General features: G+C 35.6%; 3 protein-coding genes across 7 annotated transcripts; 1 reads left to right on the forward strand and 2 right to left on the reverse strand.

Annotated features, from left to right (window-relative positions):
• Nucleotides 1-7: 7 nt before the first annotated feature.
• LOC131668878 (ATP-dependent RNA helicase bel) lies at nt 8-7,147 on the reverse strand. 2 transcript variants are annotated; one of them, XM_058943348.1, is made up of 10 exons: nt 6,977-7,147; nt 6,138-6,391; nt 5,756-5,834; nt 4,796-5,173; nt 4,394-4,578; nt 3,628-4,094; nt 3,138-3,445; nt 2,751-3,050; nt 2,407-2,670; nt 8-2,325 (listed from the first exon to the last, which is right to left on the reverse strand). In XM_058943348.1, exons 2-10 carry the CDS (start codon nt 6,180-6,182, stop codon nt 2,225-2,227), a joined length of 2,127 nt encoding a protein of 708 aa, XP_058799331.1. In that variant the 5' UTR covers nt 6,183-6,391; nt 6,977-7,147; the 3' UTR covers nt 8-2,224. The 2 variants fall into 2 exon arrangements, with proteins under 2 accessions (XP_058799331.1, XP_058799330.1); XM_058943347.1 differs by having other exon boundaries at nt 4,796-5,176.
• A 3,547-nt stretch (nt 7,148-10,694) lies between these two features.
• Nucleotides 10,695-12,608, reverse strand: LOC131668813 (large ribosomal subunit protein uL2). 2 transcript variants are annotated; one of them, XM_058943257.1, is made up of 5 exons: nt 12,565-12,608; nt 12,132-12,279; nt 11,531-11,672; nt 11,138-11,451; nt 10,695-10,955 (listed from the first exon to the last, which is right to left on the reverse strand). In XM_058943257.1, exons 2-5 carry the CDS (start codon nt 12,267-12,269, stop codon nt 10,776-10,778), a joined length of 774 nt encoding a protein of 257 aa, XP_058799240.1. In that variant the 5' UTR covers nt 12,270-12,279; nt 12,565-12,608; the 3' UTR covers nt 10,695-10,775. The 2 variants fall into 2 exon arrangements, with proteins under 2 accessions (XP_058799240.1, XP_058799239.1); XM_058943256.1 differs by having other exon boundaries at nt 12,531-12,585.
• A 1,415-nt stretch (nt 12,609-14,023) lies between these two features.
• On the forward strand, nt 14,024-18,659 carry LOC131668834 (vesicular glutamate transporter 3). 3 transcript variants are annotated; one of them, XM_058943290.1, is made up of 9 exons: nt 14,024-14,216; nt 15,459-15,676; nt 15,758-15,879; nt 15,964-16,009; nt 16,080-16,164; nt 16,239-16,344; nt 16,407-16,680; nt 17,341-17,715; nt 17,873-18,659. In XM_058943290.1, exons 1-9 carry the CDS (start codon nt 14,207-14,209, stop codon nt 18,089-18,091), a joined length of 1,455 nt encoding a protein of 484 aa, XP_058799273.1. In that variant the 5' UTR covers nt 14,024-14,206; the 3' UTR covers nt 18,092-18,659. The 3 variants fall into 3 exon arrangements, with proteins under 3 accessions (XP_058799273.1, XP_058799272.1, XP_058799274.1); XM_058943289.1 differs by having other exon boundaries at nt 15,758-16,009; XM_058943291.1 differs by having other exon boundaries at nt 15,594-15,676; nt 15,758-16,009.
• The last annotated feature ends 1,268 nt before the right edge of the window (nt 18,660-19,927 follow it).

Consider the following 19,927-nt stretch of genomic DNA (forward strand, 5'->3'; position numbering starts at 1 on the left):
TTGTTTCTCTCTCTCTCTCCCGAGGCTGTTTTTTCTCTTCTTATATCTCTCATCAACTCGTTCATCCCTCCCTGACGCGACATCGGACAGCGCAATTCGCTTTTCAACTTGACCTCCCTTTTCTGCTATAATCTTTCTCGAGGTTTTTTGTCTCTGTTAATATTATTGCGAGCTTGTGTTATTCACCCGTGTTCTTGCATGTCTATTCCTTTTTTCGCGACAAAGAAATTCTTATTCCCCAGACGCGTTTCGCGCTTTTATAATCGAATGTTCACAAGATCGTTCAATATCACAGTCGTCATTTTTTATTTTTGTTTAAATAATCTTGTTGTTCTTTTTTTAATTACTTTTACGGTACGTTAACTTTATGCTTATCATTTTAACGTTATTTATAATACGTACAGCGCACATCATACCGCGTTCAAAATACAAAAAAGTTGTCTCAATGCGAATATGCTCTCGACGGCTTACACTTCAATACGGGGTTCTTCTGTATATTTCGTTCAAAATTTTTCATTTTGTCGCGAGCCGCTAAATGAATTAATTGTTTTCCTTTGTTATCGCGCACACATACACTCAACGCACAAGCAACATACATACAATTCTTCCCATCTATCATGTGTATTTATAAGCTGCTCCTGTAACTGCAACCTTAGTTTTACGCCCCCTCCCGATTTTATATTCGAATAAACGCGAACGAAAAGAGAAAATACGCTCGATTTTTTGTTTGCGGGACAAAGTTTTTTCTCTTTCTATCTGTAAATTGATGTCCTCCAAAGCCGTAAACGACGATCTATCTTATTTGGTTTTTTTTTTACACAAACGTATGTTCATAGAGAAGATCGGCGTAAACACACACAACAAATGTCTTCGATTATTATAACACATGAAAGATGCTCGAGTACGGGTTAATGCGCGCTCATTTGTTTGCGATGAGGAAACAAAAAAGGAAAAAATAAATAAATAAATTACAATAATAACAGCCGCAGAAAGGTAGGCACACCTCCTCTACGCTTTTCTTTTTAAGTCTAGCAAGTTGGAATTCATTTTTCTTTTTCTCATGAAGAAGCGTGCGCGCGTGTATTTATTTTATTACACTTTCTTTGTCGCATGTGTTCATGTGCTCGATAGAATCTTTAGTATACTTGTGTTGATTTCATTTTTATAAGCTTCTCTTCGTCTCTCTTTTATAATTGTTTAGGGACGGCAAAGGACAAAAGTACCATTCGTCGATTTAGAATAATATTAAGTCGAAAGAAAAAAAAAGTAATAATAATTATAATATTAAATTGTAATAGATGCTCGTGGAGATAACGAGCGAAGAATTTTTTTCTTCGATTATTTATGAAAAAAGTCACAACGAGCCTCACTTAAATGTCGCAAAAATCATTTGATATTCGACACGAGTATCCATTTATAAATTCAACTAAGTTTAAAAAAAAAAAAAAAAGCGCGCAATTAAACGCTCTTTTCTTTTCTTTTTTTATTTCTCATGCGTTATACCCGTTAAATCAACTGTTCGCTTCTAAACATCGAGTAAGCAACGCACGAAGTAGCTCTATGTTTTGTTTGATTAATTAAGTAAAATGAAAAATTCTACTAACACGTGCGCTAGTTGGCGCAACGAGACAAGGCCGCAAAGTCCCTCGTCTTGTTCAGGGAAAAAAGAAGTAAAAAGAAATAATAACGCTTCAAAGATTCCCGCCTATGTCTCTTTTTTTGCAATCATTGCACATTCGCATATTTTCATTTTGTCATTTCTTTTTCTCTCATGGAATCAGAAAACAATCACGTTACATAATTTCTTTGATGGCTGCCAATGTTTCGAGTTTAATAATGCACACTGGCAATCTTCGTAAATAGTGTTAACACTACTTGCAAATATGTCTCGTAAATTGTTTGCCTACTATGTAGATATTTTTTTCATTTTCGCGCGCGTGTATGTATATGTGAGATATATACGTATGTGTACGTGTATACGCATGTGTTTATGTGTTACATCGTGTCGACGTATACGACTTATAATTTGTTAGCCTTTTTGTACGCGCTCGCGCGCATGTCTATTTAGATAATTCTTGTATTTAATGTCGGTCTATGTGTTCGCCTCGCGTGACTTTCTTAAATATAGTTGAATTTGCCTGTAGAATAGTAGTTATAATGGTAGCATCGTAGACGGTTGTGCAGGTGACTTTTTAAAGTGATGCTTCTAAAATTTGCTTCACGTTCACCACCAGTCGCTGCCGCCACCATTGCTATTGCTATTGTTGCCGGAATTGTTATAAGAGTTGTAGTTACCGCCGTAACCACCACCGCCACCACCGTAACCTTTAGCAGAATAGAAACAATCATCAAATTGAACTAAAGAGTGAAATTAACATCTCCAACAATATAAAATCAAATGTTTACCTCCATAACCACCAGACTTGGCAGAACCGTTACTGCGTCCAGGCGGTCCACCGCTCGACTGACGATAATCTCTGGCTCCGAATGCTCCACTGAAGCGGCTACCCTTTGATGCAGGTCGTCGACCACCGCCGCCACCACCGTGTCTAGAGTCGCTATACATGTTGTCGAGCCATTGAGGTAACTCTTGATTAGCTTCCATCAGCAATGCCACCAAATCGCGAACAAGATTGGCGTTTTTATGGTTGAAGAATGACGTCGCCAAACCTACAGTTCACACAAGTAAAAATTAGTACCAAATTTTGTAAATTTAAATAATTTATAATTTCGCAAGAAAACATACTTACCAAGATTACCCATACGTCCAGTACGACCAATACGATGGACGTATTCCTCGACATCACCAGGTAGATCGAAATTGATAACATGTTTTACATGAGGAATATCGAGACCACGAGCAGCGACAGCAGTTGCAACCAAAATTGGCGTCTGACCAGCGCGGAAACTACGCAAAGCAGCCTCACGCTCATACTGCGATCTGTCACCGTGGATACTGGTTACGGGGAAATTGAGCTGGTGCAGAAACTCTTCCAACATATCGGCCCCTTTCTTTGTTTCAACGAACACCAGTGTCAAAGCCTCAGTATCTGTAAATGTAGAGTAATAATTTGTAATTAATTCATATTTATAAAATATTTATCTGATAATTTAAAAAATTAGTGATTAATACATACTCGTTTCATTATTAAAATCAGCAGCCTGAAGTAAATCAAGAAGATACGAGCGTTTCTCGTGTTCCTCAACCCAAACGATTTTTTGAGTAATATTTTCAGAGGTGGAGCCGACTCTGCCAACGGCCAAAAATATATAGTTGCTAAGGAAATCACGAGCAAGAATTTGAATCTCTTTTGGAAACGTGGCCGAAAACATGAGCGTCTGACGTTCTCCGGTAGGAGGCATATTGTCTTCTTCAACAATGCGTCGAATCTGAGGCTCAAAACCCATATCAAGCATACGATCAGCCTCATCAAGTACTAAGTAGCTATAACATTCAAAAAGAAACATTCCAGTTTATTAATTAATACAATTAATGCCATTAAAATTTTATTCCTAATCTAAAAACGAATTTCTAGTTTCCATGCTTCCCTTTTTCAAAGTATTTAGATTAACCGTTTTGAAACTGTATCATATGGAACAAGATTATTAAAATTAAAAAAAACTTACCGACAATTGTGCAAGCCAATCTTGCCTCTGCTAAGCATATCGACGAGACGTCCAGGTGTAGCAACGAGCAAATGGCAACCGCGATCAAGTTCGCGCATTTGTTCGATGACATTGGCACCACCGTATAACACTGCAGGACGCATTCTCGATCTGTAGGCAAACTTGCGTGCCTCATCGTATATCTGAGTGGCGAGTTCACGGGTTGGTGCCAGCACCAAACCCAATGGATACTGCTTGCGACGCCCAGTTGGATTATGAGGTACAGGCGACGGGCCACTCTCGTAAATCTGATTAAGTATCGGCACGAGAAATGCGGCCGTTTTACCCGAACCCGTCTGTGCACATGCCATCACGTCACGACGATTGATGATTATCGGGATCGCGTACTTTTGCACTGGTGTGGGCATATCGTAACCGGCGAGATTTATGCTATTCTTGATAATCTCCGTCAGCTTAACCTCGTCGAACTATAAAAAATAGCAATTATTTTATTAAACGTGTTATCGATAAAATAACAAAATATTACTCGATACTTTTCTATACTTGGAATTCTCCGATAATTAAATTGTAATGAATAGAATGATAACGTGTTTATTAATCTGTTACGTTTGTACACTGAGAACAAAGTTCAACAAAACTGAATTCCCAAATCAAAGAAACGTCGATTAATTTTCCATGCGTTCTTTTTCGAAGCGATGTAGATTATCGCATCGAAACTGTATAACATGGTCAAAATGCGGAATTGATATATTTAAAAGAAACTTACAGATGAAATGTGTGCCGGGATATTGTCACCGGATGCCTCAACCGGGATATCCTCGTATTTACTAAAGTTGATACCCGTGCTCTTCTCGCCAAAGAGCTCCTTCTCGGCCCTCTCGTCTCTTGCGAGTGGAACTGTCCAGTCGATCTCCTTGCCACCACGTCTACCGTCATCTTCTTTCCAACGACCTGTCACATAGACAATTAAAATAATGAAAATTTATTTTATAATATGAATTCCTACAAAGAAAAATGATTATAGAAGGTTTATAGCAGACACATTGAACGTCAAAGTTTAGAGTGTGATGCAATAATGAATAGCATGATGTAATGCATCAGATTGGATAATAAAGGAAAAAAGATATCGAATGACAATTTGTACGTATTATAAAACAACAAAGCCTACCTCCTCCTCTGTTGTCATTCCTCGGCAGCTCCTGCCAGCGATCGTTCCTCGGCTCCTGCCAACGATCATTGCCAGAGGGCAAACCTCCGGAACCAGTGCTACGTCTGTCATCGCCTCCGCGACGATCGTCGTCGCGACGATCATAGCGTCCACCATAACCGCCTCCATCGCGGCCATTTTCTTGACGGCGATTACGTCCGCCGAAGTTGCCAAAGTCGGCGTCGTTACGCCTGTAACCGTCGCCACCACCACGAGAGTCGCGGTAGCCGCCACCTAAGCCGCTACGGCCACGGTCACGATCGCCGCCGCGGTCCTGGAAGCGAGACGACGACGGTGGTGGTGGTGGGGGAGCACGGTCGTGGCCGTCCGAATATGAATCTGCTGGGAACACAATTTTTAAATGATTAGTAATTGATACAAACGAAAATTTCAAGTTGTAGAATGACGTGAAATTAACAATAGAAGAAAAAATGATATTTTCCGTGATTTAGTCTGTACGAATATTCATGTGCTCGTTCTGACGTCTACGATTTGCGCATAAAAACCATGGCAGTTATCATTAGTGATTTGCATTCTTTCCTGAAATCTCTAGCTGGTATTTTTGAATTTCCGCCTTTTTTAAGCAAACTTTGCTAACTTTCGAATAATGTAATAAATCCTGTTGGATTCCGAATCGAACGATGCGAAGTAAATAAAGTGATAATTACGTAAGAGTGCATATAAAAGCGGAAAAAATTTTTTAGAATAAAATTTCGCGAGAGATAAAGCACTCCGGTTGTCCTTGCGCAATTGCAGCTGCGCGCGTGAAATCCCACACTTCGTAAGTTCCGTGAATCATACTGTAGCGAAAGCGGGGAAATATCGTTACGACACAGTATGGAAATATAAACAAAGACTGAGTGCATAACTCTTAAAACTTAAAATGAATGTTTGAAATATAACAAGAAGAGATCCACTTACTCGCTCCCTTTCGGAGATGAGGTGGAACGTAGCGACCACCGCTTGGTTGGCGGTTGTCTGACAAGTCCAGACCAGCTATCTGAAAATTTGATAAAAAAAATTAGTTTTCTTTTAATTTCGTTACTTGACGATAACAATCAATTCAGGACATGTTCTCGTTCAATGGAAATATAAAATGGCATTGAGGGATAAGCCTTTATAATTTCCCACGTGGCGAGACAGACGACAACGAGTAAAATTTCGTCATTGCGCGCGATCGATAAACTTTCTCATTTGGAAAAAGCCAAGAGAGCGTGGCGTATGTTGACGACGATGTAGTACCGTTAGACGTTTTGCATATCATCGATTGGGCGCAAGGCTGTATATTTTGGAATGTACTCACTTGCTGCTCTAGACCTGACCCATTTTGGTTGGGTGCATTACTCATATTACTCCGCCTCGGTGCGCTGTGTGTTTCTCTGGTCGTGCTTGCTGCGTTGCTGCTTTGGCTCACACTCACTCGCTTATTTTCTTCTTTTTCAGTGAGATACACACTAACAAAACTTGCACCTATATACTGATAAACGTATCACACAACTTGTTTTTGGCTAAAAACTGTTCGTGGAGAGGGTAGGACGCTCTACTACACGCACAACTCTGCAGAGACAAGACAGAGAAAAGTGGAAATTTTTTAGTACCAGTTAGAGAAGAGAAACGAGGAGATAGCGGAGAATGCCAACGACAATTCCAAAAGTCACGCGCGTGCGCAGGAACAAAGAGGAAAGCTACGAAAAATTTATGTTCTTTTTTAGGTTCGTACGTTAAAACACGACGCGATCGACCGTCGTCTTCTAATACGACGAACGCACGTGCAACGGCGACAACGATTCGCAGTTTAGTCGAACTGCTGCTGCAGAGGCAGCTCTAAAAAAGAATGGCCGACTAAGAGACGACGCACAAGATGGCCGATACGGTACTTCCGCTCGCAGCCTGATGCACTACTCTCCCTCCCCAACTAAAACTTATTATCTGAAACTATTGCGTTGTTTCGCGATGACACATAGCAAAAAACACTCGACGAACTCGACAGAAAAGCTATGCGATAATTTATCAATGACCACGTGTCGATAGGAAACGTATGAAATCGACGCAATCGATGGCTACACGCGCAGCGTGGTGTACGCTGGAAAGCATCTTCATTTAGGACACGCGTGCGAGCAACTTTGCTTTTTTTATAATTACCAAAAGACTTTGGTCTTGCGTCACGTGTGGTTGACAACGCAAAAGTAGTCTCGTGAAATGATTTTCTTCAATTAATAACGTCACTACGTATACGAGATGACGCACTTAATTCTCTGCTGCAACACCTACTACGTCTGCAGCTCGCAGGCTGACTGCCAACTGGTCCCTCTGGGGCGGAATTCTATAATCATTTGGTCGTAGTACTCGTAGTCGTACGGTAACCAAGTTACGTACGTATGTACTTTTTTACGCGTAGTTCGCAATGTCGGTACTATTTAAAGCATAATATGTTGAATTTCAAATATTGACTTTTAAATTGTAAAATCAGAAATATTCAGACTTGAGAGAATAAATGCAGAAAAAACATCGTTGAATCCTTAAAATGTGTAATGTAAATAATCATTTTCAATTAAACAGCTGTCACATGACCCTACTTTTAATTATATTTAATAAATTTCAGTACTTACATTCTGTAGTTCTTTTTCAATACTTATGAATAAATATGATGAAACGTCCAAAGTTTTGGAAGTCAATATGCGCAATCGTTCGTTTTAATAAATATATGTAGGTAAATTTGGATTAATAGTCATATCAATTTTTTTTATAAATACATTTAGTTTCATTAATGCGTATTTATTGATACATTAATTATTATATATTGTGGAATAATTTTTATTCATTAAATCAATCGGTCGGCTTTATTTTTTACAAGTAATATGTCTCTATCTGACATATATGAGTTTTACATACACACATATACACATTTTCTTTTTTCAATATAAAATTACACGAAATAGCGGTATAGAGCATAAAAAGTAAAATTATTCACGTTAGTAATTTTAATTTAGCAAGATTTTTTTAATATTTCAAAATAATTTAACTTAGCCGTGAACATTTTTATAATAAAAATATTTTAATAATTTCATAAGCTAAAATGTAAATAATTAAGAACAATAATTATGAGAATCTGAAGAATTTAGGCTTCAAATTCGACACATTTTTATCGAAAGCGATTATTTGTTAACATACTCAATTTCGTAATTTTCAAGATTTATAAAAAATACGTATGTCGATGCCTTTATTGATCCAAACTTATCCATGTATTTTCATTAGAAGGAATAAAATCTTAGCTTTATTTATTTCTATAGTTTTGTAATAGATAATTTTATCATATTTGAGCATAATTAGTAATTGAAACAATACTTTACACAATGTAATAACAATAACCTTTTTTTAATACAATTAACGATAGAGTTAATATCATTCTATAATGGAAAATGATGATTTATATTACATATTTCAAGATTTTGACGATGTTTTTTTGGAATTTATTTTTTGAATTAAGTGTGAATTATTCTCATTATGGTAGTTGGAATACTTGTTCAATCATCGTTAAAAGTAAATGTTTTTTCTTTCAATAGTACCAGCGTTGTGAAGTACGTGTAAAAAAGTACAGGTATTTGACTTGGTTAGGCTGAATCTCCACTGTAGACAAGAAAATCGCATACAATAAATTGCTGTCAACCTAAGAATTCACAATAATCCAACTTTGCCATTTCATACAGTCGAACCTGACGCACTACCTCCTACCGCACTGCCTTTTCCCGTGCACTGCGCGCTCTCTCTCCCTAAGCACTGCGCGGCAGACACTGCCGTATACTGCCAATCCGGGAACCGGGTATCATCCCGTATACTCTAAGACGGCAGAAAGTAAAAACCATGTAAATCTTATGTATTTTTACCTGCTGAATCCAATGGTACTAATAATTTTTACGACAAACCCCTAGGCTTTGTTTAAAACTCAGTTGTTTAAATAATCGTGTACAAATAATTCTTTTTTAATAAAATAATTTTTTATAGATAATTTGGGTCATTTTAAAATGAAAACGTCTCTTGTAGTTTTTTTTTAAAATACATTTTTAAAAAGTTAATAATTGAAAAATTAACTTTTTTTGCAAGTTTAACTGTTAATAATTTTTGATCTATTAAATATTTTTTAGAAATTGAAAACTCAATTTTTTCAAAATTGTGCACTGTAAATATGTAATATTTATAAACAACTTTTAGAATTTAGGTTTGGAAAAATACAAGTTTCCTATTTTTCTCTATATGTAATTTCATTGAAAAATAAACATTTCCGGGATTGAATAATAAGCATTATTGAAATATTTATTTGTCAATGAGAAACATTTTTAACCTTAATATTTCATTAAAATTTAAATACCACGAAAAAGCAATACTCAAAAAACATTATTTATTTTCATCAATGAAGCATTTTTTTAATTACCCAAGCCACGTGGAAAATATGCATTAATATTTACTTTTGTTTAGTAAGGAATATATTTTTAACCATCAAATTTACTGTTTTTCTCTAGAAAGTATAGCGCGTATAATATTTTCCGGTGTCAAATTTATTCGGGCCCCTCAGATCTCCGCTCACCAGCGGGAGTATACGCACACCTGGTCCAACGCTCTGATTGGCTGACACGCGGCGTGCAGTGCACGGGTCGGCTACTCCCGAGAGCAGGCAGTGCGTTAGGTTCGACTGTATAACATAACCTCAAAAGTGATTAGGAAATTACCTCAACTTTCAAAGGTCTTATAATTTTATATTATAATATAATTAATCTGAGTAATATTTTAGTAGTAACTATTGGTTGAAAAATTGAATGTTTTTTACACTTTTATTAATTGTACTTAATTACAGTAATTAATTATATACTAATTGTACTCAAGTTTGTCTTATCATTCTGTGCTTATGTTAAGAATTTGTCATTTGACATTAGCAGCAGCAGAAAATCATTAAAAATTGCTTGTCGCGTATGAATTCTGAGTCTTTTGGAGAATCAGTATTACCAACAACCAAATGACAACACGACATACGAGTTTCACAACCAGCGTCCTAGACGGTCGACGGAATGCTAAATTGTTCTGGAATCTGGAGAACACCAGAGGATCTGTCAAAGTTGGTGCACACTGCGCAGTAGCAACTACACATTGCGCAATAGCAGCATAAAGCTTCTGCGCAGCGCATGTTCTCGACTTCAACCAGACCCCACTCCCAGGACTGTCGTGATGGCGCTATTGTACTTCTGTACGCTTTTATATATTTCAAAGTAAATGAGTAATCGCATTTTTGATTCGTAATTTTTAGGTCATTGTTTTATCGACATCTTAAGATTATTATTGGTTTCACCGATATAATGTATTAGATGATGATTTGTTTGGAAAAATTATTCTATTATATTTCGATCGATGAACATCTATTCATCAAAATGACAATCGTAAATCAGTTTAAAAAAATCGCTTTTATGTATATCAAAATTCAAATGCCACATACGTAATTGTATTTTTGGAAATATAATTTAGAAGATGCAATTCTATTGTAAACATAGATACTTCCATTAGTTATAAGCAATATGTAACAATTTGAGCTCCTAATTATTACATGCTAAATTACACGTTAAATTTACCTAATAATTGAACCAGTAAATCGTTAATTAAAAGTTCAAAATTACATTTAATTCGCGAAAATTATATTTGTTTAAAATCGCTCTAAAATGCCAAAAATCCTAATTAACAATTCTAATTAAAAATCCTAGTTAAAAATTCTAGTTTTCCAATTTCTTTCTAAATATAAAATCACTCGTTCTGATAAATTATCTTTAAAACATTGCTATCAATAAATATTAGAATGGAGTTGAAATTGATAAATAATGACAGAAGATAAGAATTAAATTTTTTTTGGTGTTTTTCTGTTTTTATTATAATAAAGACCAAGATAAAATTAGCGTTTAGTCTAATCTTCCTTCTTTGCGTCGGTCTTGCCTCCTCTGATCCTACCAGTTCTCCTAGCAGCGATGAGACCAATCTTACGACCAGCGCTAGTTCCTCTCTTGACAGTCGAGGCCTTACCAATGTGTTGATGGTTACCACCACCATGAGGATGCTCAACAGGGTTCATAGCAACACCACGAACCTAAAATCATAAATATATGATTAATTAATACATAAACACTTACAACGTGCTAATTTTTTTTAAATTTATTTAATCAGTAAAAAATTGTCCACCTAGGTTAATTCGGTTTTCAAATGTCTTATACCATCATATGAATTTTGATAACTAACCTATTTAATATTTATGAAATTTCTATTGCTTACCTTTGGCCAGCAGTTCCTCTTAACCTTATATTTGTGGTATGCACGTCCAGCCTTAAGGATAGGCTTGTCAATACGTCCACCACCAGCAACAATACCAACCATACCCCTGTTAGCAGATGGAATAACTTTCTTGGCTCCAGATGGCAGTTTCACCCTAGTTTTCTTTGTGTCAGGGTTGTGAGCAATAACTGTGGCGTACAAACCAGATGCTCTGGCCAATCGGCCTCTGTCACCAGTCTTCTCCTCAAGATTGCAGACAATGGTACCTTCAGGCATTTGTCCAACTGGCATAACATTGCCAATGTGAAGGGTGGCTAGAGAAAGAAAAGATATTTCAATTAAGGAACACTTAGATTTTTTAAAACTTGATTATCCAAAGATTAATTAACCAACCTTTCTTTCCACAGTAGACAAATTGTCCAGTGTACATGCCCTCAGGAGCAATGAACAGCTCTTTACGTGTCTTGAACTTATACGGATCACGGAAGTGAACTACTGCAAGAGGTGCACCCCTACCAGGATCATGGATGATTTCCTACAAAACAATAATAATATTATGTTTTCCTTTAAAAACGAAATTGCGTACAACAGCAATACAATATAATTTTATTAAATAAAAATATATCAAAACAGTTCAAAATTTCGTGATCAAAAGTCAAATCTTGGAATTTACATGTTGCTAATAAGCGATCAAATAATAACCACATGGTGCTATCAATTTAAAATACTTTTTCACTTAAATGCTCATAATGAATTCAAATTTTTTTATTTGAGTCGAATAAAAGATACTAAAGTTCTTTTTCTCAGGATAAAACTAATAAAAAAAATTGTATGATTTCAAGATTCAATGTTTTGTAATTATGAACAAGAGAGGATTTGAATTGAGAATTAAAACAATAGTGACAAGTTCTCTAAAATAATTACAAAATAAATACTATAATTTATCATAATAAACAAGCAATTAAAGCGATTGTTAAAAATGGATAAAGTATACCTTCACGACACCCTTGATGTATCCATGTCTCTCAGAGTAGTCGAGAGATCGGAGCTTTGGTGCGCCCTTCCTCCTTTTGGTGTGAGAGCGGAATACAGATCCAGCTCCCTTACGCTGAGCGCGAATTACACGACCCATGGCTCAATCTCTGTAAAATAAAGTAAACACCGTTTTGTTATAAAAACAATAGCACTTCACACTTAAACTCGCGAGATATTACAATGGGAAATTGGTTGTCTAGCTGAACTGACATAACCTTGCAAAATGCTAACAAACTTTTGCTAGGTTAAAAGTTTAAAAAATAAGAAAAATATTTGCAGTTTTCAATGACAGAGAAATGAAATGAAATTTCATTGAACATTTTTACGAGGATGTCAGCCAGTTGGGAATGATAATTACAGATTTTGAGCACGCAGACTACACGAAGACGTACCGAAAGAGCCGTCGAAAAAACAGAGGAAGTTCAAAGAGAGCAACGTGTTGCCAACACTTTGCATCGGACGGACACTTTTGCTTTTTGTTGGTATGAATTTGGGGGGATATTTAAATTTCAAATTATTTTTACCTAATTTTTCAATAATTTTGTATTATTAATATTTGTAAAATCTTGTATGTGAGCGACTGATTTTTAAAAACCTCATAAGCCAAGCTAAACTTAAATATTATAAAATATACCGTAAAAAAAGAAAACCAGTTATTATATGACAATAATTTTAATCACTAAACTATTTCACTCAAATTTTAAAAATTATAATGGTGTGGATATAAACCCATCATAGTTCAAAATAAATTAAGTTCTTAAAATACTCCATCGAAAATTGATGTTGCTTTATCTATTAAATATTTTTTCGAAAATTCCTAGTATGTTTCGATGACCTAATAATTGAACCAGTAAATCATTAATTACAAGTTTAAAATTGCATTTAATTTGCAAATATTATATTTGTTTAAAATTGCTCCAAAATGACAAAAATCTTATTATATCTTGAAACATCTATTATATTTATTTATTTTTACAATTGTAAAAGCTAAACTTGAATATTTATTCATTTCCTTGAGTAATTATAATGATTTATATCAACTCCTGTGAATGATATATATAAGTTTTAATGATAAAATGCTTTACAATGCGTATTCTTACTTACCTCAAACTATGCTCCGTTATTACTAATTTGAATATATATTCATTCAGATGTTATTTTCTCTATAAAATTTCCGATAGTCAAGCATACACACATGCGCACACGCATACACACACATGTGTGAACTTTTGTAAACGTATGAATAATCAAATTATCTGTTTTGCTCTACAATGTGTCCGAATTAGTTTTTTAAATGATCGTTTTGTTATCAAGCAATTGCTGAAATACCAATCATCCGTGCGGCTACGATACTTGAAAATCAATTTGTAGTTGAATGAAAATCAATCGTGCTATTGATTTCCTGCCACTTTATTTGAATCTCCTTCAAATAACCTTTAACACAGTTTTATCTCTCGAAATTCCTTTTCGTAAGTTCTCATCCTCGGTAGTCATCACATTTTCATATTTCAACGAAACATAAAAATCTGCATTTTATTCTCAATAAACTACAAAAAACAGTCCTCCGAACACTTTCCCAAATACTTGGAAAAATTTCTCCAAATACCCTCCCTTCGAGCACTAAATAGACAAGAAGCAGCAGCCAGCAACTGTGTAGTCTACCACGGGGAGGTCTCCTTTATCGCGGATGTAAACTCTTACTTAGTCGTAAATCGTCATCGTCTCTCTCTCTCTCTCTCTCTCTCTCTCTCTCTCTCTCTCTCTCTCTCTCTCTCTCTCTCTCTAATATTATCCTACTACAGGCGCTCTGCGCGTCGCACAGTTCCATTCAGTCTCTCGTCAAACACCGCCACGAAATAAGGGTGATAATAGCTGCTCCAAAATTTCAAAGACTATTAAGCGGTTGTAACGAGGCTGATTCTCTTACGAATCCATAGCACTTGTTCCGAGTGAGTGGTAAATTCCTTTTTCCTCGCCGAGATAAAAGCCTAGCCCGACACACGTGACTGTCAAACTGTGATAATATCAAGAGGCATGGCGAGGTGTAAGTAAACAATGTTATTTTAAATTGCAGTGAGAATTCTTCTTTTAGCTGTCAATGATGTGCAGTATGTTTTGTGTTTGATCGCTTAACGTGTTACTCAAATTTTAAATTGTTCTCTGAATCAATCACGTCGGATTCGTTGTTATATCGAAATCAGAGCGAAAATTGTTGGCGACAAACAAAACAACAGTAAATTAGAATGCGAATTCGCAAAATTAATAATTATATTTAAAAACTTAGATTGTCGGGACATTTGACATGTCAGTCGATAGTGCGCGTGAACAGCCAGTGCTTATAATCCGTCGATCAATATTAAATTCTTATCGTGCTTATAATTACACTCGGCGTCTTTTCTGCCGCCAAAATCGAAACTCACTTCTAGATAACGATCTTGCCGGTAGCCACCGAACGAGAATTTTCAATAAAGAGTGCTCGCCCATTTTAAATCAGATTATCGGACTACATCGTGATTTCCATCCGAAGGGCGTTGGTATTAAAAGCGTTTAACGTGCTCGAATCTATGTTGAGAGAAAATTGGCAGCGATGCTTTATAATTGGCAGTGCGTGTCATTGAAACAATGATACCGAGAGAGGCTCGTAGCTGCAGCTGCCCTTGAAATATAAGTACATGTTTTTTTTTTTTTTTTTTAACGCAGGATCAATTGACCATGACGGTTTTTCGGGAACGCGAAGCCGCGATTTTTATGCGACGCTTGATTAGAATTGCACAAAGACTCTATTATGCGCACGTGTTACGGCGCGATTGATCGTCATTCGCTAATTTTACTGTTATTGATAATTGGCCGTGATTGTGCGAAAAAAAAGAAGCGGTACGATTCGTGAGGGCTCAATTTATCAACACTTGACGAAGCTTTAAACAGTAGATGCTATTAATCGAGTGCAGTTAGATGGTGATTAACATCAGTAAAAAAGCATTTTTCAAGTAGGTTCGTTCATCTGCAGTAGAGTGATTACTGCTTTCTGAAAATTTATTAAATAAAGAATATATTACGCAACAGGAATCGATACGATAAGAAAATCGTACGTTTCAGTTTCCATTATCCTTTTATATATTACATAATGAAACAAGTCAAATCGCGAGCGACTTTTCTGAGCATCGATAAAAAGTCAAGGAATAGCAGTATTTTTATAAATGCAATAAACAAAAAAAACAGAAACCCAACGCAAGGAATATCAATGTCCAAATTTTTTCCAATACGACCTTTTGGATTTCGATAACAGTTCTAAGGAATAATTCCATCTCATGCCGGGACGTACTGTGGGCTCTAGTTTTTTGGGGCTTTGGTGTGAATTACATGCTGAGGAACAATTTGAACTTGGCAATCGTAACAATGATCGTACCTCATGACAAATCAGCCGCAGCTTCCGAATGCGCACCAGAGGCATCACTTGGCAATCGATCTGTGGTTGTACCGTTGAACTCTCCGAATAATCCCTCGGTAAATGTTCTTTTTATGCCATTTTTTTCGGCATTAACGATTAACGAAAAACGTTGTTTCTGATTTTTTCTTACACGAAAGAACGGTGAAAAAGTTTGGACGGATCGCTACCACTGGAACGAGTATCAGCAGGGGTTGGCACTGGGTGCCTACTACTGGTTCCACTGGTTGTCACAGCTCCCCGGTGGTTTGATGGCACGAAAGTACGGCACGAAAATTGTCTTTGGCCTCGGCAATCTTCTCGTAGCGCTGCTTGGTTTTTTCATACCTCTCGCCACTCATTACAGCTTGAATGCCCTGATCATCACTAGAGCACTACAAGGCTTGATTTCCGCACGTATATATAGATATATTCTTATAAAGTACGACGTTGGGCAGTTTTGAAAGAATAATTTTGTTTCAGGGTGTCATATGGCCATCGATGCACGATATGACAGCCAAATGGATTCCACCAAACGAACGTAGTCGGTTTATCAGCTCGTATCTAGGTGAGAAATGCAATAAATTGTTCAACCTCTTGCCCAAACGCGCAATCAGTCATGTTGCACGTAAATATCCGTAGGTAGTTCCGTGGGAGTCGCTGTCACATATCCATTGTGCGCCGTTATCATCGATGCTTTCGGTTGGGAAGCTGTTTTCCACATTACTTCGGTGATCGGCATTCTTTGGTGAGCCGACAAGCTCGTTAATCGATTCGCGCATTACGGTCTTCTGACGATCTCTCGTGCAGGTACGTTTTCTGGTTGTTTTTGGTGTATGATACGCCACAACAGCATCCGCGAATAACAGCCGAGGAGAAGAGTTATATCGTGAAGAGCCTCGCCGCATCGAGGGACGACGAGTGTGGTAAATCGAATAAGAAGGTGCCGTGGAGAAGTATCTTAACTTCGGGACCGTTTTGGGTGACCATCATCGCACATTGGGGTGGGGTCTGGGGATTTATTACTTTCATGACGCAGGCACCTTCGTACTTCAATTACGTGCAGGGTTGGAATATCAATACGGTGAGTTGATTAATTGCGTTTATTCACATATAATTAAGATTCAAATTAACTATTTTCGTAGAAATCTACTCTGTATTCAAATTTTCGTTGTCCTATCAAGGTTTAATCGCAAATCATCGTGGTCTACTCAGTATTTGAGGTGCAATAAATAATAATAATAATAATAATTTTCGCTATTTAATCTTTTACGTATCGCATGATAACGAATCCTTGAACATTTTTTTAGAATAGCTGGCTTTACTCTTCTTTCGATAAATGTCACTACGCTGTTTTAGAATGATTATATAACTACGTCATTAAAAACGATTTGCGTAGCTAAACGCTATGAATGAACTAGTTGTCCTATACATAACAGCTCAGATGTATTATAAGCGTAAAATAAGTATGCTATTGCACGATGTGACTCAATTTTTTATAAAAACATTCAAGGTTAAACGCGTATTTTTAATTATTATTCTACTTGAATATATTAACCGAAGAGAAATTAAAAACTTCTCTTAACAAAGATCCCAATAAAGTTATTAACGAGGTAAATTTCACGAACATACTTTCGTATATATTGTTTCTGAAAATTTTTGCTTGTTTCTTCTCCGAAAAATGTCATGAATAAAAATCAATAAAGAGTTTACAGGATCGCTAATAATACTTTGAACTTTATAGGTCGGTCTCCTTTCGGGCTCTCCCCACATTGCCCGTATGATATTCTCCTACATGTTCTCAATGCTAAGCGATTGGCTCCTACGCACAAAACGCATGCCACTCACGGCTGTACGAAAGTTCGCCAACTTCGTCTGCACTGGTGGACAATGTTTGCTCACGATTGGTTTGGGATTCAGCGGATGTCGTCCTGGTTACGCAGCTTTCTTCATGATCAGTGGGACTGCTATTAACGGGGCGGTATCGTCTGGATCGATCCCTGCGTTTGTTGATCTTAGTCCCAATTACGCAAGTGTGCTCTTTGGTATTTGCAATTTGGTCACTCTGCCAGCTGGATTTATCTCGCCGTTGGTAGTGGGCATTCTTACTAATGAGAATGTGAGTTCGTTTGTATAATTTTTTATGTTAATTTAAGCAGATACTTTATGTATATCCATATTTATGATTAGATATCATAATGCAACATCATAATTACAAACAAGTATAGTATGAACAAAAAAGAGAAGTCGGCTAACGATTTTGTACACGATTTCAGCAAACGATAAAGCAATGGCGTTTGGTATTCCTGATTTCCGCAGCAAACCTCGCCGTAAGTTGTATTGTTCACTTGATTTGGGGTACATCAGCTGAACAACCGTGGAATAATCACGAGAAGGAGACGAACGAAAAAGATGTCGAAGAAAGGCCAGAAGCTGGAGAGCTGATTGCAATTCATGAATCAAAAACACAAGAGTCTGAAGATGATAAAAGTTGATTAACACTTAATTTGGAAATTTTCTATCTAAGTAATATATTAAGGAATTGCGAACAATTTCCATTAATTATACGACTATTAATTAAAAAAAAAAATGTAACCAAAGATTACCAGTTACTGATTGCACTCTAGTAATTGATATTCGATATAGAGTATAGTTCATTGCATACAAAGTTTTCAATGAACATATTATTTTTAATCATCTTGACTTTTATAGGTATGAAAATAGATTTTTATATCTACAATGATGCAAGTATTATAAAAAATTGATCATTGAATAAACAAATGAGCTATACTATTTTTAAAATCAATTTTTCATATCACTGTCCAATTAAGAAATGTATGTGCTATACATTCAACACTTTTAAAGAATATTACAACTCCAAAAAATGTGACGGCGTGAAAAAACCGAGTAAATCTTACCAGAAAGTACAAGAAAATCTAAACTAATATTAAGGTATCTTGTACTCTAAATACGGAATAAAATTATTCAGGATATCAAAGTAAAGTTACTAATATTTTTAATAAACTTATGCAGAAATACGAAAAAATAAAAATTATTCTGAAAGAAAACAAGCAAAAGAAGCATTATTATTAAACTAATTTCACCCAATTCCCGACCTTTAAGAAAACTCCGAAATTTTAATTTTAAGTTTGAAAAATACACGATTGTGTTAAAAATGACTAATAAACAATTATTAATAATTATAAAAACTAAAAATGTTTCGATGATAATCAAAATATTCAAGCGCAGATGAAAAATTGCAAGTTGGATCTTTTTAAATTAATGGCCAAGCAATACAATAATCAAAGAATTTGAAAAAATGAAATCTTAACTTTGATTCATCTAAAAATAATTATGTAACGATGACTTACCAATTTATAATTTGCTGAAATCAAAAACGGTTCTGTATTCCATATAAATTATTTTTTGTATTCTTGCACATATTTCTGAATTGGTTCAACCAATTTCAATGGAGGAGTAGATTCGTTTGAAAGGGTATACATACTAGTGAATTGACCCCATTTTATTATTAGCTTAATTAAATCACAACTTTGTGAATTATTAAAATACCAATTGAAATTAGTATTCTTTACAAAAATACTTGCTACGTATTATATAGAAATGTGACATGTTAATACTACAACTTAAAAATAACGCGTATAAATTTAGGCATCACTTTAATGTCTTAGAAAAAATACATTCTGCAAGTAAGTGATTTTGTATATAGCGATTATGAGCTCCTCAATTGGCAATCTACAACAATTAAGTTTTTCAACGAAAAAGTGGATTTCAACATTATCTGTAATTACAGAATTCTATAATGAAATTATACTTCAATCTAATCAAAAGTGTAATGGGAACTTCTCGGAAGTATACCTTTTAAATGATAGTTTACCCCAATGATGTCGGTTGAACCACTTCAAAGATAATGCGAATATGCGTAAAAAGTTAAGATTAAGTATAAAATCTCCTCTTTTCTAAAGTCGGCATGAATACATTGGTGTTCTTCATATTTCTAATTTAAAATATATAGATAAAACCAACAAAGAAAATTAAAACATTGTAGTATCAAATGATCTGCTCAATTGCATACGTAGCTAAGATCTTTTTGCAGTAACGAACGTTTAGTTGTAATAAAGAAGGTATATCTAATTGTTAATGCGAAAAAATACTTTGTTTAATGAATAATATTTGAGATTGAGTAATTATTGTAACGTATTGAAGGAAAAAAAGTCAAAATGAGATTTTTTCATTTTTTCCATTTTTTAATTGAGTTAGATTATTTGTAAACGAAGAACAAAATTAAATGTATTAAGTATGAGCAACTAGTT

Source organism: Phymastichus coffea, unplaced genomic scaffold (genome assembly GCF_024137745.1).
Source record: "Phymastichus coffea isolate CEN01 unplaced genomic scaffold, Cenicafe_Pcof_1.1 PCOF00084, whole genome shotgun sequence".
NCBI lineage: Eukaryota > Metazoa > Arthropoda > Insecta > Hymenoptera > Eulophidae > Phymastichus > Phymastichus coffea.